The 27,264-nt window shown below is 38.9% G+C and overlaps 1 protein-coding gene across 2 annotated transcripts; it reads right to left on the reverse strand.

Moving 5' to 3' along the window:
• vars2 (valyl-tRNA synthetase 2, mitochondrial) lies at positions 1–27,115 on the reverse strand. Of its 2 annotated transcripts, XM_084563539.1 has the most exons (30): positions 26,812–27,115; positions 26,489–26,695; positions 19,727–19,808; positions 19,545–19,645; positions 19,180–19,301; positions 18,993–19,059; positions 18,121–18,218; positions 17,943–18,024; positions 17,192–17,311; positions 16,204–16,312; positions 16,012–16,100; positions 12,754–12,844; positions 12,413–12,540; positions 12,161–12,264; positions 11,295–11,376; positions 11,049–11,125; positions 10,798–10,891; positions 10,528–10,621; positions 9,673–9,743; positions 9,458–9,583; positions 9,250–9,354; positions 8,188–8,256; positions 8,019–8,097; positions 7,555–7,685; positions 5,809–5,961; positions 5,293–5,544; positions 3,553–3,664; positions 3,236–3,438; positions 1,152–1,301; positions 1–1,019 (listed from the first exon to the last, which is right to left on the reverse strand). In XM_084563539.1, the coding sequence occupies exons 2-30, from the start codon at positions 26,681–26,683 to the stop codon at positions 939–941; spliced, it is 3,267 nt and encodes a 1,088-aa protein (XP_084419665.1). In that variant the 5' UTR covers positions 26,684–26,695; positions 26,812–27,115; the 3' UTR covers positions 1–938. The 2 variants fall into 2 exon arrangements, with proteins under 2 accessions (XP_084419665.1, XP_084419664.1); XM_084563538.1 differs by having other exon boundaries at positions 26,489–27,115.
• Positions 27,116–27,264: the final 149 nt, after the last annotated feature.

Genomic DNA, 27,264 nt, shown 5'->3' on the forward strand with positions numbered 1-27,264 from the left:
TAGAGCGGGTTGTCCATGAACCAGAGGGTTAGTGGTTTGATCCCCAGAATGTGTCCTTGTGCAAGAACCCCCATACAGAGTGTGTGTGTGCTTGTGTGAGCGAATGGGTAGATGCGTCTGCGACTGTAAAGCACTTTGAGTAGGTAGAAAAGCACTCTATAAAAAAACAAGGTCGAGGCCATATTAATCTACAGTGTACAGAATAAATAATAATAATAATAATAAAAAAACAATGAAAAGGTGTGTCCAAACGTTTGACTGGTACTGTATACATATCTTTTTAGATTCCATTTGGTCATGGCCCTTTTTCCTTCACATGGGACTTATACTATGATGACACATCTCAGAGGAATCAAACCATCAAAGTGTTTTATCTCAGTTCATCGAAGGTTCGTGGAAATCCCCCAAACTTTTCACACACTCAGCTAGGCGTACATTTACAGGAAACACAACCTGATATGATTCTTCCAAAGACAACCCAAGGAGACATCCCCTGCAAGACTTTTATCCAGTAAAAGTTTCAGAAAACATGCATTTTTAAAAACAATGATCAATTTGAAATATTGTTAACAGAAAAGTAATTTTGTGATCACAACTCTTAAAAGGCCAGGGCATGAAACAACTACCTTCTGAACTGGAGTAATCGATAGTCTGCACACAACTGTATATTAACAAAACACATTCATATTTCTTTCTCTGGATGCCTACAGTCTGCCACAACTCCTTCAACAGCTCAGCAGTTATTTTATACAGCCAAGTTATGCAGTAAGATACTGTGAAATACTGCCTTATGTGAACACCACATTAATAGTTTGTATTAAACTATTATTCTCAATGCCTGGAGAACAACTAAACATTGACATTGTCCTTAATTCAGCGAGTCCATTTGCTGTAATGTCCAACATTCCACACAGTGTAATGTCTGTTACTGACTGTAGCTATTCTTCTGTTGTTGGCATTTTATGCAGTCCTTTCAGCTGATCCTCAGTGGTCTTCAGTTCTTGCTGCATAGCTAACACCTAAACACAAAGGAGAGTAAAAAATATATATATATTTAGTATAAATAATAAATATTATCTAATAGATAGATAGATGCATAGATGCATAGATGCATAGATGCAAAGATAGATAGATAGATAGATAGATCTCACCTTTTCATCCATCTGCTGCCTGACATGAGCAGGAACCTTGGTTAGGTAGTCTGGAGATTGGACTCTGCAAAGAATTTCATCCAGCTTTGAAACAAGCTTTTGTCTACGCTGAGAGAGCTGCCGGATCTGTCTGTCAATGTTAATTCCACCCTGAAAGATGAAATCATACAGTACCATATGTTAGACATGACCAGAACTCACCATCACAAAAATGTAAAACACTACACAACACTCAAACTGTGTGTGTTTTGGTGGATAAGGACACTACAGTTTCAAGCTTTAACTCAATGTTGTTATTATGATATTTGTATTTTGATTTTAAAGTTTAGGTAACACATTGCAAAGTCAGTTTCACAATCAGTTCCTAATTGCCATAATTGTGTAGGGCTATATGGGAATAAAATGAGTCATCTTAATTTTGTACTAGACTACCATGATACACTTGGTTTGCCTTATCGTCCTTCCTTCCTTCCTGCTGCTGTGAGACTGTACAACCAAGCCTGCTCCCAGTAGACCACATCTGTATAACTACTATTGTATTGGAGTTTCTATTTTTTTTTTTTTTTGTATTTGTTTTATTGTTTTATCTTCTGTGTGCACTGCCCTTTGGACTGTGTGCTGCTGCAACGCTGCACATTTCCCCTTACAGTGCATCCGGCAAGTATTCACAGCTCTTCACTTTTTCCACATTTTGTTATGTTACAGCCTTATTCCAAAATGGATTCAATTCAATGGATTTTTTCCTCAAAATTCTACACACAACGCCCCATAATGACAACATGATTTTACTTTCTAAATTGGCCGTAGGTGTGCATGTGAGTGTGAATGGTTGTCTGGTCTCTCTGTGTCAGCCCTGTGATAGACTGGAGACCTGTCCAGGGTGTACCTACTGCCTAGTCCGAAGGTTATACTTTGTGTTTTGCTCTTTTTTCGTTTATGGTACAAGAGTATTTGCTTGTCAAGATATAAGCCACAAAAACAACAACAATAAAACGCCTTCCTATTACTGTGCAGATCACCCTGGTTATGCTAAAATAGCTCTGATCAGACAAGGAATGACATCCAAGAGATTAGCAGCAGATCCTTTACTGTAAGTCCTTTACATTGTACGGTGGGGCCTCAATGGATCAGATACACATACTTGACCAGATTAGGATCCTGTGGAATTTGGAATCCTAGTCAGCACCTTGCCCCTTGTAATGTAAATGCTTTTGACAACAGACAGGACATAGGTTATCTGACTTATATGCAGCAACACAGCCCCATTAGCAACATGCTTATGTGTGTTCTGACAATGTTCTGTTAAGACCGGCATTAAGATTTTCAGCAATTTGTGCTACAGTAAGTGTCCTATGGGAATGGACCACATGAGCTAGTCTCAACTCTAAACGTGCACTATGAGCCTTTCGGCACCCATGAACTTATTTGCAGTTTTTCAGTTGCTCTTCATTGGAGATGACCTGATACAGTTATATAGCATCACAATTTGGCCCTTGTCAAATTTGTTCAGATAGATTTCCTACTTCCAACAAGTAAACTTGAAGAGCTCACTGTTCCCTCACCAATATACGAATGTACAGCAATGTTTCTCATCCTTGACCGGCTCCATGGTGCGAGAAGAATCAACTTGACTTCACCTTTTAGTGGTTAGTAGTTCTAATGTTGGGGTTGAGCCCTGTATTTTGTGAATGATGAGAAGCCATGCGATGCAGTGAGTGCTGTTTTACCATCAGAACACAGAAAAGTGGTTCAGGAAGAAAAGGTGTAACAAAAGAGGCAGGTGACTAAGCAAAAACAATGAACACTTCAGGTCAAAAGACAGAATGACTGCAACAGTTTGTAGCCTTTACATTGCAGATTAATGTTTTAGTCAATCAAATGTATGAAAAGAGGAAAAACAGAATGCAACCAGTTTCAGAGTTTGTGTGTACAAATAACTTCAGTCCAAAATTTTGGAGGGTGGGGGGCTTGTATTAAATATCAGGCCTCGGAATTCTACTTGAATTTGCGGGCTGTGAACTTCCTTATAATTGTGCTTCAGAGAATGGCTTAAGAAGTGCAGTAGAAGGGGAGCTGTTACGTACTTGAATGTGAAGATGTAGCTGACATGTATGGTCCACCACACCTATGAGGCTTCCTTTAGGCGGAGGAGTAGAGTGGACAAAGGGCAGGTTGTCTCCACTGTCAGGACAGTAAATGTGGAGCCTGGATATCCGACCTAAAGTCCAAACAGCTGACTCAAATTTGAGGAGGACCTGAGCCTGTCTGGGTGAACACGTTGCCCAAACTGAAACAACATACAAACAACATGGAAATAAATACTTATTGTTTTTATTCCTTTATCACTAACACTTGAGTTTAATATATATAAAAAAACTAACTAGATTGCACAGTGACTTACTGACAGGTTTTTCTTTGGTCATGCCACACTGTGCTCGTAGAGATCGGGCCACTCGGATCACTTCCTGGACCAGCAGGAAATCTCTTTCCTCTTCGGGGTAATGCCAGTGCGCCTGGCAGGATGCAGAAGTTAGAAAAATAACACATCAGCTAAAACACAGGAAAATGGAAAATCCATCCAAAGACAGCAGAATACATTTAGATGAGTAAGACATTTGAAAGAACAAAGGCAGTATAATAATCCCTTGGTCTGCTTTCTGAATCCAGTTTCCTCACTTGTCAGATTTGTGTTTTTTTGTTTGTTTGCTTGTTTTTTGGTATTCTCTGTTATGCTTAGAGCCGTGAGACACACACAATTCTGTCTTTAGTTTCGTTCCTATAAACCAAGAAGAGGATATTTTGTAAAAAACATTTGAAGGAAATCTACAAAAAATGCTTGGTTTGCATAGGTAGCAATCAGTATTGATCACTATTAAGTACCCAGCATTCATGTTCAGATATATGTTTAGATTAGATTGGCAGTGACTTCTCATGGCATTTTCACTAGGGATGTTGTCAGTGGCACCCGGTTCATAATAATGCAGTTGCTCCCAGTGAGTGGCACTGGTGTGTGAATATGTGTGTGCTTGTGTGAGCGAGTACCAATAGGTAGAAAAGCGCTATATAAAAACAAGGCCATTTACCATTACCATACTTCATTGTTATTTTAGCGGTATTTAGACCATTTTTGACATGTGCTACTGTAACTAAGCTTTATATGTGCTATTATTACAGGATGCTTAGATGCTCAAGTATTTTTCTTGATTTTCCTCAAAAGTAATTAACTGCACTTTGTTCATAACACTTTAGGTAAGATTTAAGTAAGTTAAAAAAATAAATAAATAAAAATCACTCTGGTGGGGCACAGTTTCTATTCGTTTAAATTGTGGAACATCCTCCTTGGTAGTGTAGATGGAAATGATCAACTTTGTTAATTTAAGGTGAATTTTCAATTATTATTTTTTAAAACATTTAATCTTGTCTTTAAAGCTCTTTAGGCCTAAAGTTATTATCGTGTTTTTGAGGAGACACAAAATCTGACTTGGAGGAATAATTCCTGGATGTCCTTTCATATGGCGAACTCTCGTGACAGATGTTTGATCTCAATAGCATATGCAAACTATGACTGCATTGTTCACCAAATCATGGACAGCCCTGTCCATTGTGTTTGACTGGTCTCTGTCATGCACATGTGCATTAGTACAAATCAAATTAGAAACCTATGTATAATTACAATGGTGTCAAATAAAATACAAGTATGAAACAACACAATAACAGTATAGATACTTCCATGCAAGTTGCAAGACCCCCTGAATAGTTATTAGGGTTGGCAGGATCTAAAAAAAATCTAAATCTAAAAATCTAAATTTGGTGTTAAAACTAACCCTGGTAATATCCACAGTAACAGGGATAGTGCCTCTGGTAAGTCACAATGCATTTGTAATGGAAAGAAGTAGCGTGTCAATGAAATTCAATCCACCTCCATCTTAATAGGGTGGCAGCAGAAAATCTAAACAAACTAGAATTACTAACTAAACAAATCAGAATCATCTGAAATAGATTCCACAAGAGGTAAGAGGGAAAATATGTTCTATCGTAACCTGTAGGTCTAATTGTGAAATAAGATAATGTTGGGTGGATCCCCAATGTAAACCTAACTGTTATTGTGAGTTTGAAGTAATTCTGATGATTACAGTCCTACCAGCTGAGAGGAGTGTGGGTACGGCTCTAAACACAGGCTGTTATGGGCACCAGCATCAGGTCTGAATGGCTGGAGTCTATGCCACAGCTCCTCAGTGATGAAAGGCATAAAGGGGGAGAGCATGGCCAGAGACATAGACACACAGTGATAGAGGACAGTGCTGGCCACCTGCCTTGCTCTGCCACTGTGGTCTGTATCTGCCTGTGCCGTTGCCCCTGTATCCTGCCGAACCAGCACAGGCTTTGCATACTCCTTTAGGACACACACACACACATAGAAATGACAAATACTGGTTATATTTTCATGCTCGTGTAACTGCTATCTTAACTCAAACAATATGCTTTTATATATTATGTTTTTATTTGGCTTATGACATCCTGTAAATGAGACTCTCTTCTATGATAAATGAGGAGAGCATATGACCCTTCGTTTTCAGACAGACCAACAAACATACTCAAAAATCCAAATTTTTGAGTAATCACATTTCTAACCTCCTTTATGCTTAACCATGCTTACCATGTAGACATCACACAAGTTGTGGACCCAGAAGGAGTAAAGGGCAGATGTGACAGTGTGCAGCTCATAAGCTTCAAAGGCCTTCTCACACTGTACTACCGTGCTGTGGAGTCTGGAACAGATCCATCGGTCCATGCTGCTTTGAGGAGTTGTCTAAAAATTGGAAAAGGAAAAAATTAGAGAAGGAAAAAAACATGTGTACAGTATATTTAAAACATTAATATTTAATTTAAGTTAGACAGGCAGAAAGGGCAGGGAAAACAGAGGTCAGCTTTGTACATAAGTAGAGATGGGTGTCATCCGTGTAGGAGTGAAAATGTACTTTGTGTTTACGGAAAATATTGCCAACTGGAAGAAGGTAAATGATGAACTGTAGTAGACCCAGGACGGAGCCCTGGGGAACTCCTCTGGTGACGGGTGAAGGGTGAGCTCTGAAGTGTTTAAGTTGACCAAATTCAGTGCGGTGTGAGAGATAAGATGTGAACCATTTGTGACAGGTGGCTGATGGTGTCAAAGGCTGCACTTAGGTCGAGGAAAATCCGAATTGTTAGAAATTCATAGTCAGCCGCCATGAGGAAGTCATCAGTAATTGTAATAAGAACTGTTTCTGTGCTGTACGGAGAGTTACTTTGGTATCTTTTATTGCAATGGTCATAAGTTCGCTAAAGTCTATTTACTTCTGTGTGTTCTCTTTGAAGATAAATCTATGGAAAAAGTGGTAATTCAGTTGGCCTTCCTTCACTGTACTCATGTCAATCCACTCAGTTTAATTTGAAAATTGTTACAGCTCAATGGCACAGACCTTGACTGGGACCAGAATGTCTGTTTGATACACTGATTCTTCTTTTATCAGTTCAGTTTGAGCATACCTCCTAAAATCATGTCATTTTATTACTGGTGTGTAACTGCAATAAATTATGAGAGCACATGTTGTGAAATTCAAAAAGGCGTTGCTATAAATCAAAGGTACAGCCTGAGTTGCTTCCACTGAATGGATGCCAGTAGTGCAGTTGACAGGGTGGCATAGCTGTGTTTTCCTAAATGCATGCAATGCGAGAACTCATCTTTAGTTAAAAGTAGCACCCACTTCTTGGCTAATCCCACTAAGTTTACAGATAATCGTAGTTGGTGTTTTGGGGGACAAACTTGATCAAGCACGTGTCAATTGTTCTCAGTGCTTACATACAGTTGGCATGTGCAATGCCCTAGCATTTTTTTCTTTTTATTTCACCAGAAAATACAGCAATAATTCAACCAATGTTCTCATGGTATCTGTTGATGGATACCCATGTTAGCCAAATCACAGAAATCTGAAACAAATTTCACCCAGAATTTCCAGTTCGATTCAGTGTGTGATTGCTTGGATGTAGATTATACCATTGGGCTGATGGCACCCACTACATTCAACCACATTACTTGGTTAGCTGTGAATGCCGCCTCTGTACACTGCCTGTGAACCTCTGAATGTAGTCCAGTTGTGTCAAGCTGTTCTCCATGGTGTGCTGCTGGCCTTTTCACTATTGCTGCAAATAGGTTCATGACCTTCATCAGGGTCATCAGCCTTCAACCTGATGGCCACAAGCCATTGATCTAATAAAGCACTAAAAGTGCTGCTAAAGTCTTGACCTATTCATATTCTTTTTCCTCCTCCATGCACCTCGGTAGTAGCACCATGGATGACGTCTTCTACAGACTGTGCAGGGCTACAGAACGTTCAAGCGTTTGGAGACTTTTTCTTTGCCTTACCTCTTCCAGTGTTCCCACTGGTGTTTTATTATCACCAAGCACTCCCAGTGTGAATCTTAGAGTCTGCCAAATTTTATTACAGAAATGTCTGCAGCTCAGGACCTGAGAGATGGACAGACTAATGTCTTCTCCTGATAAAGAGAAAAAAGAAAGACAAAAAGAGAATACAGTAAGAAGTAAATAGACCTTAGTGACCATCATTGCAATAAAAGATACCGTGATGTTTTCTTATTTTTTCTTAAACTGTGCTTCTTAGATTACACATTTCGAACAACCACAACCTACATAGCCCCCCACTGTTAAAACGCAAGGCTATTTCCACTATGAACTTAGTAAAAAAGGACTTAGGAATATTTAGGATATGAAACTAGTTAAAATTGCATCCATATTCCTTCCTGCAACACATTCACACACTGATGGTTGAGTCCTGTCAGATAAAGCGAGTGGGGATGAGAGTCACTCACCCTGCATTTTGTGAGAACAAAGTGCAAATCGCAAAGCATCAGTCCCACACTGAGGTATTCCCTTGGGGAAGTCTTTCTTCTGTAGGGATGCAAACAGTTAAGGGAGAAAGTGATAGCTGTGCTCTGCCAGTCTGCCAGAAAGAAAGAAACAGGAGAGAAGGGAGCTGACCTGTGCTTCCATGGCAACCAGCTGCTCCTTCGGGTCAATGTTCCCTTCCTTCACTTTCTCTTGAAGTGTCTGGGAAGAAAGAGTAAGAAAAATATAACAATGTCTTCTGAGGGGACAGCAATCTCTTCTCTTACTTCTCGGTGCCCCACTGTCATCATGTAAGAAAAAAAAAACCAAAAGAACATATTTTCTCACATAGAGAATATATAATGCCTTCGCTTACATTTTTGCTTTTATTAAAGTCATTAATGTACTTTTGAAGAAACACTTTGATATTATGCAAAATAAATCTAAATGCAGTTTCACACAAAAGTAGCTTTTGTTGCTGGCTGTTGCTTTGCAACAGTATCACAGAGGCTGGTTAACAATGTGAAAGGAATTAGGTAAGCATGGCAATTATTAACACAATCATAGTGTAGCCATTTATGAGACTTTGACATTTGCTCCTACTTTAGATGTCAATCTTTAGAACATAAAGGCCAGCCAAAGTAACAATAGCTCATCCCTTTTTTTCGTCGTTATCAATACACTTTTACTTGATTGTTTGGTATCTTGTTCAAAATGGAATGTCTAATTGTGAGTCAGATAAGAAATGGACTTTAGTTAGGAAACTAACGTCTGTTGTTCAAGGTTTTGCAGTTGTATGTGCTGTGTAATACTTCTATACAGAAGCAAATAAGAGATTTAATTTAAATCTCAGCAGATGGATACATGAACACATCATTTTTACTTTGGACAAAAAGTGAATTTGTTATACTATACTGATTATTTTTTTGTTGCGGAGGGCAATAAGAAAAATTAAAAACAGAATATCTGCTTTAGAGGACAAAGCAGAACGAAGTTGTATCTCATGTTAGAAAAGTGATATTTTAGTAGTTTCACAGCCTAATGTTCCAGACCACTTAAACTTGTCTACTATATTACTTTAGTTGGCTGGAATATGCTGAGATTGTCGTATTTCTGGCATCACCTTAAAATGCACCCAAGTTCTGCTCCTTTATTCAGTGCGATAGATATCAGCAAGTTATTAACAGTATGCCTCCTGGACCATGTGCTACTTACCTCCAGAGAGACTCCGTGTATAACATCTAATGGGTCGATGACGTTTCCCAGAGATTTACTCATTTTTCTGCCGTATTTATCTCTCACTAGCGAGTGAAATAGAACCTGGGAGGCATGACAGAAACAGAAAAGAGAGAGAAAAACAATAGAGTGGTATGACACCGTGATTCACCAGTACTATTTAGTTTTCTCATTATTATAAAAATACCTGTTTAAAGGGTAGCTGTCCGGTCAATTCCGTTCCTAGCATTACCATCCTTGCCACCCAGAAGAAGATGAGGTCATTACCCGTCTCCAAAATGGAGTTTGGATAGAAGCGCTGAAGGTCAATGGTCTTTTGAGAGAGAAGGTAGGGCAAAAGTTAGGGTTATTGTACATTGAGAGGCTGTTTGTTGACATATTCAGTCAAGGTAAGTGCAACACCTGTTCTGGCCAGCCAAGCATTGCAAAGGGAAACAGCCCAGAGGAGAACCATGTATCGAGGACATCCGGGTCTAACACAGGAAGAAATATGATTAGGCTTCATAGTGTGAAATGAGACATCATTTTTTATTTGATTAAATTATTTATTTCAAATTGGCAACTACGGAGTATTATACTCAGTAAACTACAGTACTACATTTTAACTACTACTACAGTATTTAGACGTCTTCACTTTGTCACAGTTTGTACTGTAAATGTAACTTTACATACATAAAATGGGCATTTTCTCATCAATATACCCTAAAAAACAACTTCAGGATTTTCCGCAGACGTTCTGTGCTATTTAAGTCTGGGATTTGCCTGGGCAACTCAGAGACTTGTTCAGAAGCCACTCTAGTATTGGCTTTATACTTCGGGTCATTGTTATGCTGAAATGGTGACCTGTAGCTCAGTCTCAGGTGTCTGTACTCTGAAGCAGATTTCTTTCAAGGACCTCTCTGTGTTTGAGTGCATTTTGAGTGCACTCTTCCTCTCTTACGCTTCTGACAAGTCTGTCCCTGCTGTTAAGAAGCATCAGATACAGAGCATAATTCTGCCCAAAGACTTCAATTTATGTCACCTGGCTTTTTTTGAATGAATTTTAGGGCTTGCTTTAACTCAGTTCCCATACGCTACATATTTGCAAAGAGGAATCAATGTGCAGCAAACTGCAACCAAAATAGTCCAATGACCTCTAAATGTTTTTGCAAGAGAGTTTGATCTTTGATTTGTAATAAATTAACAAAAAAACATTAAAAACACATTTGTGAACGTGACAGCTATGGCAGGTTAAGTGTTAAGATGGAGGTGATTCACCCCGAGTCAACGTGACAGCTTCTGGCTTTACTCCATATTTGACGGCTGCTTTCTGTCTGGCCTCGTCCTCACTCTCTCCCCAAACCCATTGCTCCTACCACAAGTAACACACAGACACACAAAAACATTTACATCTGTAACAGATTGACACTAGTAAACGATGTGGGAAGCATAATATAATTAATTGATCAACCACTCAGCAGTTTGTAAACCCACTGTTTTGTCAGGTGTTTTGTCTTTTTAGCAAACAGTAAATATGCACAAACCAACCTCTACATTCTGTTTGTCTACAGAATTAGGAAGTTCCACTTGGTAAGCAGGGATCTGATGACCCCACCAAAGCTGCCTGGATATGCACCAATCACTGCAAAGCAAACAGGGCTACATTGTTAACAACCCATATGCTGACACAAGAGCTGATTCATCATTAGAGTGGTGTCATTTCACGCACACGTCACCATGACAGCACACAGCGCCATTGTACTTCCTCACACCACTGTTCAAACATGAATTTTGACTACCTTATGTTTGACAACCAGTTCTTCCATGTCTTGGTGTGATAGTGAGGAATGATTTCCAGTTGCCCATGGTCAACAGCCTGATAAACAAGGAAAAAATCGCAATCGAATGTTTAACAAGTGACGACATGACCTGACTATTTTATCACCATGTTTGCATAATGAAGCCTCACAGGGCTAGTTGAAAGGATGTCATGCAGTTAATACATACAAGCTGACCTAAATGTCGATACCTCATGGCCAACTTACCTCTATAGCTTTTTTAGCCATTTCTTCACAACGGACAAACCATTGCTTCTTTAGAAGAGGTTCAATGATGTCTCCTGAGCGGCTGAGACAGGGAGAAAGGAGGGGGGGAAACACAAAACAAGCAAAAGCACAGACATATGAGAACACTGTCACAATAGTGCACCAAGGAAATACTTAAGGTGACCTTGCTGAATATACCTTCAGGGCTTGTTTTTGTCTTTTTTGGTCGTTGATATAATACTGATGCAGACTCATGTGTCCATTTTTCTGATGTTTTGCTTTAGTTAGTTATTTGACACTATAGTGCCAGATCACAAAGTAATTTAAGGTTACCTTTCTTAAAAAAACGGGTCTATACCTTGCTCTTTTATTAAACAAACTAAATAGACTTATGTTACTTATTTACACAATGGCATGCCATTTCTATCTCAACATGGTCACACATTTACATTCTCCTCTGCTCTCTGTATCGTGCATGGCAGACTTCCGCCAAAAGTGCACACACAAAGACACAAGTGCACATAAACACACACCGATGGACACACAAGTGAACACACTCACACCAGCGGCCAGTGACCATGTGTCTGAAAATATGTCGTGTCAACCCCCTGAAAAGCAGACTAAAAAATGAACTGAGAAGAAATGTTCCAATGTTTAGTTCAGTGTACAGTTCAGCAGTTAAAAGCTGTGAGATTGACTGCTGTCAAAAGAAACACATGAACACCATGATTCCTTTAAGTGTTTGTGTCGGTGTCCATCATCCCGCACACCACATTTTGCAGTGTTTCAATTTCATTTTGTGCACAAAGACAAAGATGCACATAGAAAAGTTCACAAGGGGCATGGTGTAAGATGTGTTCCTTTACCTGCAGATGGGTAAAGTTGTGGCATGATTTGTCTTTCCTCTAAACAATTTCTTCTCAAGCAAAGCATCCACAACAAGCTGTCTGGCATCAAAACGCTTCACGCCCTTGAAAGAGACAAAGTGGAACAACGACAACAGCAGATAGGATAAACAAACAGGACATCATACACAGTGGTATGATACTGTACTTTGTCTTATGTCATATTATGTGGTAACTGAAAGTTTACACATAATGACAGTTGCGTTATTGCACCTCGAGCCACTCTCCACAGGACGACGTCATTGTCCCATTTCCTTCAATCACCGTGAGGCGTGGCAGTGAATGTCTCTGTGACAGCAGGAAGTCTGTGTGGTCATGAGCAGGAGTCACCTTCACTGCACCTACAACAGATAAACACAGAAAACGGATCAACACAGCTCATATAACATGACAGCAATAGTATTCTCCAAACCATGTCAAATGCATGGACATATTATCATGAACAGCATAAGCAGCTGAACAAAAATTCACCGATTACTTATGCATTGACCTAGCTACAAGAGATTTGGTGTACAGTTTTGATGAGTCTTTGTTAGAGAAAGAGTTGCAGTCACCAGTTCCAAGTCCCATGTCTACCATTGTGTCAGTGATGATGGGCAGGAGTCTACAGGTGAAAGGGTGTCTGCACTGCTTTCCATGAATAGCCTGGAACAAAGTGCACAAAGCAGAGAGATATTAGCAAGCTATGTTGCTTATTTGTTTCTTTTTTTCCCAGGGACAGTACACATTAATAAATATTCTTGTAATTTGACCAAGGTTAGCCAAAAAGTCCGTGTTCAACAGCCAGATGTTAAATTAGCTATTTCAACAAATGTGACATTGTGTTCAGGGATCTTTTTTTTTTTTTTGTAATGTTCAGATCTGGTGTGTATTTGTTTGGCAACTTTAAGGGTTGGGTGACATATTTATACCATGATGAAATACTGTTCCTTGTTTGGTACCACTGTATTGTACATAAGCACGGGGTTGCTGAAGCTGTTTCCACTGGGGTTAATCCCCCCACTTTTATTCATCCAGATTAGTGTTTATGTATTTACATCTTTATTCATGTATTTGTTATTATTGTTATTATTGTTCTTCTTCTTTATTTTGTGATACCCTGCTTTGTGTTGTTTAGCTATGATTGTTCACTTATGTAGTTTTTACTGGTCCTTGTCCTTTTATACTATTTTTATTTCTCCTGTCTGTACGTACTGTATGTGGAGAAATAGAAATTATGTGAGATGAAGATGTGACACCATGTTCCTGAATTACATTTGTATAGTAGACTTTTTTTGTGTGTGTGTGTGTGTGTTTTTTTTTTTTTATAAAAAACTGTCCTGACTAGATGTTTTCTCCTAAATAGTTTTTTTTTTCAAGAAAAGTACATATATAGCTACAGCAGAAGTGTTCTTCTATTAATTCTATTATTGTTTTATTTTGTAAAAATGTAAATGCAACTTTAAATCAAGAAAACTGCAATTTTTGTTTCAGAAAAATCTTGCAAATTTGAACTAAACTGCCATGCAGCTATACTACTCTTTCTACATAAATAAACAGTACACTCTAGCAGTAAGATGTACATTTAGTATATACACCAGGAAGCCATAAGTTTATGATCAACAGGTCGTAATTACTGGTCACGTGGATAACATTGATAGTCTCATTATCATGGCACCTGTCAGTCGGTGGGATGTATTAGACAGCAAGTGAACATTTCGTCTTCAGAGTTGATGCATTAGTTAAAAAGTGCAAGTGGAAGGGGATGTGTAAGGACTTGAGCAACTCTGACAAAAACGTAGCACATCCACTGCAGAAATGTTTGTGGTCAGCACCTATAAAAAGCGGTCCAGTGAACAGGCAATATGGTCATGGGTAGTCAAGCAGTTATATGTACAATGATGATGTATATTTTCCAGAAAAAACTGTTGACAAGAAAACATCTGGACAGTACAGTTTGTCTTTGACTAATCCTGTTAACTAAACCAAATCAATGATTTCCACTCCATTCCTGTAGTTAACCCAATTTATGTTTAGTCCTAGACCTTTTTTAATAGTTACTTTGTTAGCTCTATTGTGTAGTTTTTCTGCTTTAAGCTTATGTCTGACTTCCTGTTTTGATAAGATTCATTTTATTTTGATTCTTCCTTTCCTGTACATGGAAGGTAAATGGTAAATGGCCTTGCTTTTATATAGCGCTTTTCTACCTATTGGTACTCAAAGCGCTTTACAGTCACAGACACATCTACCCATTTGCTCACACAAGCACTCACACATTCACACACCAGTGCCACGCACTGGGAGCAACTGGGGGTTCAGTGTCTTGCTCAAGGACACTTCGGCATGTGGCACATTCCGGGGATTGAACCGCTAACCCACAGAAATAAAATGGTAAAATGCATCCGTATAAAAGAGAAATGTATAAGCAACGGTTAATGTGTTAGGAACCCCCGAAGAGACACATTAGTATTTATTGTCATAATGTAATATAATATGATATTAATTTAATATAATATTAATCAGGTTTAGGTCAAGTATAAAACCTTCTCTAACTTATTCTTTAACTGAGTTAAGTTTATCTTAATGAGAGTAGGATTACAATGACATGACGAGAAAGCAACTAACAGGTTGTATGTTGTTTATGTTTATGACCAGCTCCTACGTTGGTTTTGGAGTTTCATTAAATCTAGAATTACAGTTCAAGTGTTTGACCATAATTGTCATGGGATAAACTACACTTACTATCTTGATTTCTTCGTTCTTTTTTTGAAGATTATGTTCTGACCACAGCTTTTAGGTCAGTATATTATTTCACCCTGATTTAAAAATCCCAAATTATAATGGGTTTGTCTGAGAAACAGAGGCCTCACTTGAGAAGTAATGTAGTTAACACATCAAGACACATTTTAAACATGGCAGCAGTTGCATGTGGTGGTTGAAATCATGCTAATAATTCTTCAAGAAAATTGAAAATTGGGTCGAAAAAACTACAGTAAGTACAGTTTGTTGAAGGTTAAGCAGAACGTGGGTCTGTAAAATGTGATAGTCGATAGTATTTTCTCAGTTTGAGTTCATTTTTTCTTGAAAATAAGTAACTAATCTGGAAGTCTATTTCCCAATTATCTATCCATCAACCTACCTACCCCATCTGCCTTTCTTTTTAGGAATGAGCGTCCAGATCTCAATAATTAACACATGCACAAAGTGCACTAGTATTAGTAGTACTAGCTATTATGGCCACAACTAGAAAAATAACACACAAAAAATGTTCCTTTTAAAGCTAAAAGCGGTCTCATACTTCCTGTTCTGATGCTTTCATATTTTATCTAAAAGTCTCCCCCAGTAGTAGTGAGCTAATACAACTTCATTGCATATTACCTGCCCAACATGACAGGAGAGAGTCACTGGTTAAGACAGAGGATACTTTCCAAGCCAGGCTAACCCAGATTAAATAGGTATTAGCTCTTAAACAATAATTCAGTGGGACGTCCATGATGCTCTGGCTGCATGATGTGATGTGTGTATTAGCTGCAAATATAACAGCCATAACCCGTAGTCTGATAATATAGTATAGATAATCTAATTTTGAAATCTCTTCAATTATTCAGCATCGCTCTAGTAACGGTTCCAGGGCAAAATCTAATGACAAATATAGGTTTCAGCATGCTTCTAAGATCTGCTATTCTGTTCCTGAGAAATCCTGATTAAATAAGTACATAAAAGAAGAGCCTTGTTCCAGTGTTTCAAGTCTACTTGTAGTACCTCATTTATCAACACATACATTTACATTCCAACTTATTCCAGAATGCTTCACTGTCTTGTAAACTACTCACCTGATATCGAGGATCGTCTGGGTGAACAGCCACAGCCACGTCTCCCAGCATAGTCTCAGGACGAGTAGTGGACACCGCCACCTCGATATCTGAAATATAAGGAAAGGGAAAATCATAATATTACATAAGAAAAGATAACCTCAAACACAACATGCATCATGTTTCCGGTGCCAGACAGTCACAAATGCTCACCGTGGCCTTCTACAGGGTATGCAAAGGTATACATAGTTCCAAACTCCACCTTATTTTCATACCCAGGAACAGCCAACATAGTCTGCCCAGGAAGCTCCTTTGCATCAACCTGATGAAAAATCCACAACTTCAGCCACAACACACAATAATGTTGTCTAAAAATGCAATAGGTGAAGAAAAATCATAACAGGGGCTGTCAAAGTATGATCATCTTATTAGTTTTATGATGGGGCCTAGGAAAAAAGTTAATATTGTTGGAGCCTGTTTTGATAGATATTAAAATGTAATGTAAGTGTTCTTATAAGTTTTTAAAAAGCTGTAAAAGATGGTGATTTATGAAATCAATGCTACATGTTTTCAATTAGTTATTAATGAAATATGGGTCATCGCAGCAAATTAGCAGCGGTTCAACATACAACAAAATTACTGCTGCACTAATCTGACGCTAACAGAGGAACGGTCCAAATCCTCTCAGTGGTAGTAAATTAAGAACTTAACCTGCAGTAACAGGGAGAATGAGACTGTACATCAACAATTTGCTGGTAAATTTCATTGTCTAAAGCTAATAGACCTTTAGCTGCTATACGCAGAAAAGGCTTCAGAGACATACTGCTTTTTTTAATCCCGACTACAGTATATTATCTTACGCTGTGAAATACTATTAAATGCTATTGTTTATATAGGTTATACGTGTCTCAATCACAGTCCTGATAAGCTCATGAGTTTATGTTCAGTTCTGTTGTGCTCTATTAGTTGACATTGTTGCTGTGGCTGCAGAGCATGTTTTTCTTTTTTTGCTGGGCAAGGGCCGCATATTAAGTGTCAGACTGACGGTGTTTATAGTGTTGTCACAGGTATAGTGTTTATAGTGTTGTGTGAGACGTTACAATATGTATTCAGGTCAAGAACAAAGATTTCATTGTTGCACAACATTACTATATATATATATATATATTGTTTATTGTATATTCATGTGATGATGTCTCACTTCTATGTCAGAGATGGCAGATTCAAGAGCACAGCTCCAGCTGACCAAGCCCTCTGAGCGATATATCAGACCAGAGTCGCAGAGTTTGACAAAGGCTGTAGTTACAGCCCTGCTAAAACCCTGAAATCAAAACAGAATCAAATACTCAGAATCAAAACAGAATCAAGCACCTTTTCACATTACTAGCCTATTTATTCAGGGTTTGGTTGCATCCGTGTTGTTATGGTTATTCACTTTAGATACAAACACATTCATTTAGAATAATTAGCAGTAATTAATTAACACATTCAGAACCAATCAGAATTTTATATTCGCCTAGAAAATGGTATAATATACTGGATATACCTAAACCACTGTTATATTTATACTGATAAAAGCAGAAAGTGGTTTGGCAATTTAAATACTGTATATAAAACATATAATTTGTTAATAAATTACTATAGAAATGTAACTTACTGAAGTCCATGTGTACAATGCTGAGCTAAGTGCAAGGTTATGGCAGATTTGAAGTACTACATACAGTAAATGAAAGCACAGACCAGTTGTAAGAGAAATAGTTTAGGTGGGTTTTCAATGGCCATTGTACAATCTTACATAGTGTAAGCACACATTGTATTTCAAAATATCTGTCCTTGTCTCACATAAATTATTTTCTGCATATTAACACTTTACTTCATTCACATCATTTGCAACAATCACACTAAGGGTCTACATATAATGCTATAAGCACAATGTGACACAAGAGTCTTACTGGATCCATAGTGAAACAGGCTCTGCTCCAGTCTAGGGAAGCTCCAAGCTTCCTCAGCTGGTGGTAGATCTCTTCTCCCTTACTGGGATATGGGCAAAAAGGGACTCAGCTCAGTGAAGCAAACATTGTGCATACCTGATGTTAGACATTAAATAATGATGTGAATGTGAAGACTCACCTGTTCTTCCATTTCCAGACCTCCTGTAGAAACTCTTCCCTGGTAAAGTCCTGTCTGCGCTTTCCTTTTTCCCTCCAAAGTTTCCTCTCCACCACCGTCTAATACGTATACAAATGACTAAATGAGACCAGAGACTACACTCTAGAGCACTGTTCAGCAAATGAGAGCAATGTGTCAAATGTATTTATTTGAAACTGGTCAATAACACAATATTAGTGTAATATTATAAAGAAGGGTCAAATTAATATGATGTGTGGATGCATACATTCACACAAGAGTTGGAGGCGAACAGTTCTCCTTGTAGATATTTTTAATTAGTCATCAGAAAACGGCCTCTCACAATGGCTTTTTACTAGGCATCAAATTCTTTATCACATTAAAAAGACCCACTGATTTCATAGACCGGTTAGTGTCATATATTCCGAGAAGGCATTTGACTGGTTGAGTGGAATTATTTCTTCTCCTCCCTGTGAAGGTTTGGCTTTGGCTCCATTTTGGCATCTCCAGCAGCCTCAGTACTAACAAAAACACTTAGGTATTATTTCTTAAATTTAAAACAATCCATCAAACAGGTCTGTCCACTATCCCCCACTGCTGTTTGCAAAGCGTCTTAAAACTATTCAAAACAACCATTTGCTGACCTAAAATTAGGGAGGCATTCTTACAGAAACCCAAATCAGCAGGAAGGATGGCACTACCAAACTTCCAACCATATTATAGGATTATAGGGAGAGTATTATAAAGATTATGTGCCACCTGCAGCCTTACTACTTAGGAAATTCCTCAACAGTATACCTTTAAGTGAAACCAAGGGAAATTAATTTAAATCGCTGAACTATCAGAAAGAGGAAGAAGAGATGGAGCTGCCCTACCTGTGTTGCTATTCCTGCATGGTCACATCCAGGGACCCACAGCACCTTGTAGCCCTGCATTCTTCTCCTGAATGGATAATGAGTTGATACATTATAACATCATCAACAGAAAGTGTTTCTCAAACATTCTGGCACAACCCAAAATTAGATACTTGACAAGAAAGGCTGCATAGGTGTTAGCATTTACCATCGAACCAGCGCATCTTCTACAGCTACAGTCAGTGCATGGCCCAAGTGCAGTGTACCAGTGACGTTTGGTGGAGGGATACATAGAGAGAAGGTCTTGTCCACAGCATGAGACAGCTGTTCCTGAAAGTCAGTTAGAAGTAGACACAGCTCACATGCCTTTGTGTGTATATGCTTCACAGGACCAGCAGTTACAGAGGATGGATGGATGGATGGATGGATGGATGGATGGATGGATGGATGGATGGATAGATGGATAGATAGATAGATGGATAGATTTACGCTGTCAGTTCTCTATATCGCAGTGCGCCAACAGGACCATCGGAATATTGCTGCTAATACAACAGCAAGTTAATAAACACTCACATGTTGTTCCGGACTGAAGAATCCCTCTTTCTCCCACCACTGATACCAGCTGGACTCCACATACTCTGGACTGTAAGCGGATGGAAATGGCAAGCTGGTGTCTACACAGAAGAAAAAAAGAAAATAAAAGTATGCAGAAAGACACAACGTGTAAACAAGTTGGTTTTATCAGTAACAGTCACCTTTCTTTGTCCCAGGAGGTGTGTGAGCAGTGTAAACTATCTTCTGCTTCTCACTCCAATTAGCTGATGTATCTTCAGTGCTCTGGAAACAAAGACAGGGGAGTTCAAACAGAGTTGGACTCTGTCTAATGACTATATCATTGTTCCATCGTAACTTATTACCATTTTTCCAAGTGAATGAGCATTACAGTTTTGTGTTAGTACTGACTCTGCATAAATGCATTGATCAATTCAATTTACAACACTAAAAAGCAAGATCCGTGTTTACCCTCAGAATTTTCTACATTTCAGCATAAAAATTATTCAACACATGCATGGATTTTCATATATCCCAAAAGTCCTGAAAGTATACAAAGAGAACCCAATCAAACAAATGAAACACAAATATTATACATGTGCATTTATTTTAGTCAAGAAAATTTAACATTGTACATAACTGTGATATGGTGTAATGGTATAATTGAGAATTCTTCGGTTCAGTGATCGCAAGCCATTCTGGCCCATATGCATGAAGGACATTACTACCCCCGTTTCATGGATGGGATGAGGTTCTGAACTGGAATGCAGTGTTGTATCGTATCCAAACATGAGACTCACATTTAAAGCAAACATTCTACTTTGGTCTCATTTGTCCATAGATTATTTTCCCTTTCTTCTGGCTTGCCCACATGAGGTTTAGCAAATTTCAGCTATGCAGAAATGTTCTTTTTGAAGAGCAGTGTCTTTGTTCTTGCCACTCTGCCATCACACCATGGCTGTTCAGTATTCTTCTGACGGTGGATTCATGAACATTAACATTAACCAACGTGAGTGAGACCCTTAATAGAAGTTACCCCGGGTTCTGTTGTGACCTGTGGGACCACTATCGACACTACCTTTGGAGTATTCCTTATTGGTGGACCACTCCTGTGGAGAACAACAGGTGTCTTGAATCCCCTCCATCTGTCTGACTGTGGATTCCAAACTCTTAATAGATGATTTTTAACCTTTTCCAGCCTGATGGTCAATAACAACTCTTTTTTTATTTTGGAGGTCCTCAGAAAGCTCCTTTGCCTTTCCACACACGTGTTGTAAAAATCAGACTGGGACAAATCCCTGAATGTTTTTTTTTTTTTTTTTTTTAAACAAAACTAGGCAAAGAATAGCACCAGAGTCTCATTACATTGACTGGAAACACTTCTGAACAGATGAACTCTAATTAGGCTAGTGACAAATGGTCAAAAAGGGCTTTAGTTTTTGAGATACCCCTACCGGAGGTAGAACCAAACCCAACAATGTTTTTTGTCATCTCTAAGGTCTCCCATATATGAAATGGATTCTTAGCTAAAAATATTTTACTGCTAAGATTGTTAAATTAACATGTATTGTTATGCACCCCAAAACCAAAAAAGGACTAAAATATAGCCTGTCCGTATGGAAGTTATGGCATAAAAAGTAATGCAGATCAATCATACAAGCTCTGAGAGCTTTGAAATTTGCCAGGTTTGTGGTCAGGACGTTACTCTACCTACTAGAAAAGACTGCATGTGAATATATTGATGTATGGAATGAATAGAGACCTATAAACACATACCTAAAATAGGTGGACATGCAAAAAATCGATATTTATACAAAATGTTTTCATTTACATTGTGGTTGCTTTGTCAGGGACTATCATAGAAACACATATGATGGCTTGTTGGAAAGGTGAGGTTGTGCTGAATCCAGCAATACCACATATGGAAACATTACATGACATATCAGGGTGTTCTTTCACTCAATGTATGAGGTGTCCAAAATGAAAGGAAACGGAACACTGACAAAATAGAGTCTTAATTCCAAATCACATTATCAGTGGTTAGAAGAATGTTGACAAATGCATTCTTACTGCAAAATAAGTTACATAAGAAGTGCTGATATATATTCATGTTTATATCTTCATCATATTTATGATGATAATAATGACAATTTTCATAGGGAAACCTGGAGTCAGGATTGCAGCTTGACCTTAATTCATTTTTTAATAAAACTATAACTTAATTTCAGACAATACAAATTAAATTTAAGGTCTTAAATCAAACAAATGCAATCTAACAAAACAAACACTCTGAGGGGGAATGACCCCTCACTGAAACTCCAGCTCTTCTCAGGCTTTTTTTTTCTAGCAGCAATCATTTGAAACATGAACTGCTTTGGTATAGCCATTCTGGTGGTTATCTCCAGTGGCCACTTTGGGGAAGTCAGCCACAACTGCAACATAACACTGTCACTCTTCCACATTGTCATCGGTGACAAAATGAGTCATATTTGGACAGTCTGGGAAAGGGCAAGAGCAAAACTCTGTGCAGGTCAAGCCCACTAAGAGACACTGGCATTTGGTGGCATCGTTGCAGTTTCCATCTTTACAGTAGAGGTGGGTGAGGTCTCTTACTTCTTTAGGTGCTGGTGCCTTCTGGAACATCACAGGTTCAATGCACCCATCTTCTCTGAGCCTCCATCCTTTACCAACTGGGTTCCAGAGAAGAGGTTCTCACACTGCTGTTTGGTACAAGGCTCTCAGTACGTGTTGCTGGAAGGCATCTTCCGTTGGAGGTAGATTTGCTGCTGACAAATCTGTGGTAGATGCTAGTGTGTACCTCAGCTCATCCAGATTGGTGCAAGGATGCCCATCCACCTTTTTCTTTTGCCCATACAGGAGGAGGGCATACTTTCTTGCCACAGGCAAAGCCTCTTCCAGACTACCAGACAGTCCAAATTTGGCCATTTCCTGTAACTCACAAAGATGGGTCTTCAGTTTTGTGAGGGCAGTGGCCTTCCGAATTCTGTACAAACTGCTTGTGGTGTCACATCCCGTGAGGGCGTGGCATGCAGGTAAACACTCACAAAGCACTGCTCCAAGCTTCTGAGCGATCAAACAGACAGGGATGAATCTTTCCTTATGGCCATGTCCAGAGTGCATAAACACATCTGAGGATCCAAACATCCCTTTACTTGAATAGTACAGAAGCAAAACTAGTACATCTGTATCATCACATTTGACTATTAGACGAGAATGTGACTGTGCAAGATGTATTGCATGTAACACCAGCCTCGTGTCAGCCTCCTCCTGGTCACTGTAAAGATCTGTCAAGCAATCAATGCCTGACCTGCTAACACTCTTAACCTCCTGACCATTTTCAAAGCCACCTGCCAAGATGACAGTGTTCCCCGAAGAAAGTCTCATTGGTCCAGTACTTGCGATGTAGGTGCTGACAAAGTCACATAGAGCAGCCTTGTTTCCACTGATCCTGAGGTATTTTCTATAGTTTGGAACACTTGTTTGTCCTGTGATGATATGTGTTCGTCTGCTTGTTTGAATGGTGCCTCTTCTTTGTCTCTCAAGGTCTTTGACTGAGTGCTGGTGGTCATATCTATCAAACAATATAACGACACAGCTGTTACCTTCTTTTCCCATTAAAGTTGTGACCTTTTTCCAAACGCACTCACCCAGGTCATTGAATGTTTGAAAGGCTGAATCATTGAGACTCTGTAGAAGAGCCATGCCATCGATGATGTATGCTGATTGTTCTTCAACATTTGGAAGTTGCTGTGTCTGTTCAACAACAGCCTCGAGTTTCTTGGCCAGGTCAGCTTTTGTTGTCTTCCTCATGCTTCCATCATCATAAAATAAAGAGGGCGGGACAGCTGCGAGTTCGTGAGACATCACAGTCTCCATGGACACCTCTCTTTGCTTGGAGACAGCCAGTAATCTTCGAAAGAGCACATCTGAGTCCATGTGAACCTTTCTAGATATGCTGTCCAACTGATGCTTTCATGTCCTTGAAGGTTGCACACTGCTTTCTTTTCTCTGGCTCCCAGAAGCTCTTTGTTCTCTTTGATTTTGCAAGACGTTGTTCAATGAAAATGGCATTCTGCTTCGCACCATCTTGGAGGAAACTTGAGAGCTCTTTTGCAACTTTCTCAGATGCAACCTGACCACTTGCAATGTTGATCAGTTCCTCTGGAATGCTATCAAGATCAAAAGGATTCTGCCTCTGCTCCTTTCATGGCATCCACATAAGCCGTGGTCACATGTCTGGTCATCAACCATCTTGTGAGAGCTCCTTTTCGTAATGTGAAGCCAACAACTCCACCCTGACTCTTGCCTTCTCGATTAATGGTTTGCTCCAGTGCCTGATCAGTAGCCACACAGTTGAAGCTTCGATGCTCAGACCGGCGAACAACAAACCCACCTTGCTGCATGAAATTATATTCTTCTGGTTGTTCATGTTCAAGTGCTTTCATTTCTGCAACATAGACTGGCATGTACTTGCTATAGTTGGTCCTGCCAGCAGCTCTGAACCAAGGCATGACTTCACACATGCAATTCAGGTGAAGTTGAAAGTCAGCTTCACGCTCCGAACGAAGAATCCTTAGCAATAGATCAGCACCATTAAGGAACATTAACCAGTATTCAAAGGTTGCTGATTGCTTAACTCCCTCATTTGTGAACATCTGGATTCTCTTCTGGATCTCATGAAGTTCAGCCTCCACCTCACTGATGAGCTGTTGTGCAGTGGCCTTGTCGTTACCATGAAATGCATGCTGTACATCTCGTAGGATTTGCTCTTGTGCTTTGGTCATTGCACATTGGCCTTGTTTTTCAAGCCATGATTGCATGGCTTGCCAAAAGAGCCTGAACAGAGCTTCGGAAGCTAGCTTTATGCTTCTTACTCCTCTTGCCAGCTGTTTCCCTTGAAGCAGCCCACTGCTGGTCTGGACAGACAAAAACTAATATTATTATTTTCCATTATTCAGTAATAACTTGACCAAAACAAATCTCAAGTGGATATAAATACTTTAATAACGGTGTTCCATTCCAATGTTAACCTGATGTAATTGGATCTCTTTCATATGAACTGTATTGTATACTGTGCCATTGTCATGGTTCTGTTTCTGTGTTCATGTTTTGAGTTTTGTTCATGTTTCTCGTCTTCCTGTTTCCTGTTTTACTTTGTTGAGTTTTTGATTTCCTGTTTTACTCCTTGTGTTTCTCTGTTGATTAAGTAATTGGTTTCACCCTGTGCCTCTTGATTTCTGTCACCTGTGTCTCGTCACCCCTTGGTTCCTTGTGTGTGCATATATAGCCCTGCCTTCCCCTTGGTTCCTGTCGCGTCATTCCCTATGGTTTGTTACCCTGTGTGTCTCCATGTTTTGTACCCCTCTGCGTATCTTCAGTGTTCCTAGTGTTTTTTTGTTTCTAGTCTCTAGCTGCCTTTTGTCTTTTGAAAGTTTTGATTTTGTTTATTGGAATTCCTGCTTTTGTCAGCAGCGCCTTTTGTTTCCTTTTTATTTTATTAAACCCCAGTCTTGCCTACTCCTGCCTCGCCGACTTTTGTCCTGCACTTGGGTCCTACCTCACCTCCCCCCTTGGACAAAACCGTGACAGCCATATGAAAATTGTCATTATTATCATCATAAATATGATGAAGATATAAACATGAATATATATCAGCACTTCTTATGTAACTTATTTTGCAGTAAGAATGCATTTGTCAACATTCTTCTAACCACTGATAATGTGATTTGGAATTAAGACTCTATTTTGTCAGTGTTCCGTTTCCTTTCATTTTGGACACCTCATACATTGAGTGAAAGAACACCCTGATATGTCATGTAATGTTTCCATATGTGGTATTGCTGGATTCAGCACAACCTCACCTTTCCAACAAGCCATCATATGTGTTTCTATGATAGTCCCTGACAAAGCAACCACAATGTAAATGAAAACATTTTGTATAAATATCGATTTTTTGCATGTCCACCTATTTTAGGTATGTGTTTATAGGTCTCTATTCATTCCATACATCAATATATTCACATGCAGTCTTTTCTAGTAGGTAGAGTAACGTCCTGACCACAAACCTGGCAAATTTCAAAGCTCTCAGAGCTTGTATGATTGATCTGCATTACTTTTTATGCCATAACTTCCATACGGACAGGCTATATTTTAGTCCTTTTTTGGTTTTGGGGTGCATAACAATACATGTTAATTTAACAATCTTAGCAGTAAAATATTTTTAGCTAAGAATCCATTTCATATATGGGAGACCTTAGAGATGACAAAAAACATTGTTGGGTTTGGTTCTACCTCCGGTAGGGGTATCTCACAAATTTGGGGCCATTGTCACTAGCCTAAATTTGGTTATACACAGGTATAACATTTCTGTTTCATTTGTTCGTTTGGGGCTTATTCGTCTACTTTCAGGACTTGTGTGAAACTCGTTTTGAGTATTTTTTTTATGCAGAAATGTAGAAAGTGAGTGCAAAAACGTTTGATACATATCTACATCAATATAGAGATTTAAAAACTCAGGTAGGCTAAGCTGACTTATAGAAGAACATTCACGTTGCCCTATCCAAAGCAATAGACTTTGGTTAGGGCAATTGTAAAAGCAACAGACTGATGAGCTTACACAAAAGTATAAAAAAAAAAAAAAAAATTTTTTTTTGTTTTGTTTTGTTTTTTAATATGTAACTTTCAGAAAACACCTGCACACTTAAATGGAGTGGCACAGTAAGAACATTTACAAATAATAAACTGTAAAATGACTTGACAAGCTTTCAAAACAGCTTGATATACTATAAAAATATGACCGGAGATTATCAGAGGAAACAAATATATTCAGCAATTTCAGTATGTCTTTCAAAACCACAAACTGCATTATGCTTTTCCCGTAAACCCACTGGATACAGATGTGGTGCAGATTTTTTGGCTCTATATCCTGCTTCTTTCCAACTTACATTGCGTTGACCTGACAATATCGCCTCGTCACGCTCTCGTCTACGCCTCAGCTTCTCAGTCTGGGGTCGTGGAGAGGATTTTAAATCAGATGAGATGGAGGACTGCGGCTTTGGTGTCTTACTCGAACAGAGTCTGGCTGCCCCGCCGCCGGCCAACCACAAACTCGGACCACGACCTGCCCTCCACATCCTCATGAACTCACCTTGCTGGAAACAAATGCATAGATCTAATAATGTCATGCAATGGTCATCTCTTGGTTATATGAAGCTAGCAAATAAATGGATATAGCTGCATTGACAATCAACTAAACAAATGTACTTACTCTCAATACACGGATTGGTCATACCGGCAGCCACGACCTTAACTTCATAACTTTGTCAAACCCTAGAAAGGGCATTTGTATAATACAGCTAATTATATATATGTTATATATGACCGACACATTAGCTCTTGTAAATACAAACAAACAAAAAAAACGTGCGATTTCACATTAATATTCTAATATTTTCCCTTTAGTTCGACTCGTGGAGTCCTGTTTGCCGACGGATGGTTAAGTTTAACGGACAACAGGAAACACCACAGTCCGTCTGGAAATATCTTCCCCACAACTCCACAGCTGTAAAGTTAAACTTGAAAAAAGAAAGAAAGCATCCTGCGTACATTCAAAAATAAAATAACTAATGGAATTTTTTTTTTTACAAATATGGCAGCCTGAATGCGGTTTAACTGCGTACAGAATCGAATCTTATAACACAGTGATTTAACGTGATTTGAT

The sequence above is a fragment of the Chelon labrosus genome (genome assembly GCF_963514085.1).
Source record: "Chelon labrosus genome assembly, chromosome: 16".
Classification (NCBI taxonomy): Eukaryota; Metazoa; Chordata; class Actinopteri; order Mugiliformes; family Mugilidae; genus Chelon; species Chelon labrosus.

Bases quoted from the DNA above. Each gene is read 5' to 3' on its own strand.
- vars2 (XM_084563538.1), bottom strand. From the start codon at position 26,728: ATGACATTATTAGATCTATGCATTTGTTTCCAGCAAGGTGAGTTCATG. The intron at 18,025-18,120 runs GTGAGTCTTCAC...CCCATATCCCAG, and splicing joins GTCTGGAAATGGAAGAACAG to TAAGGGAGAAGAGATCTACC. The intron at 16,313-17,191 runs GTGAGACATCAT...ATTTTTCATCAG, and splicing joins CTGCCATCTCTGACATAGAA to GTTGATGCAAAGGAGCTTCC.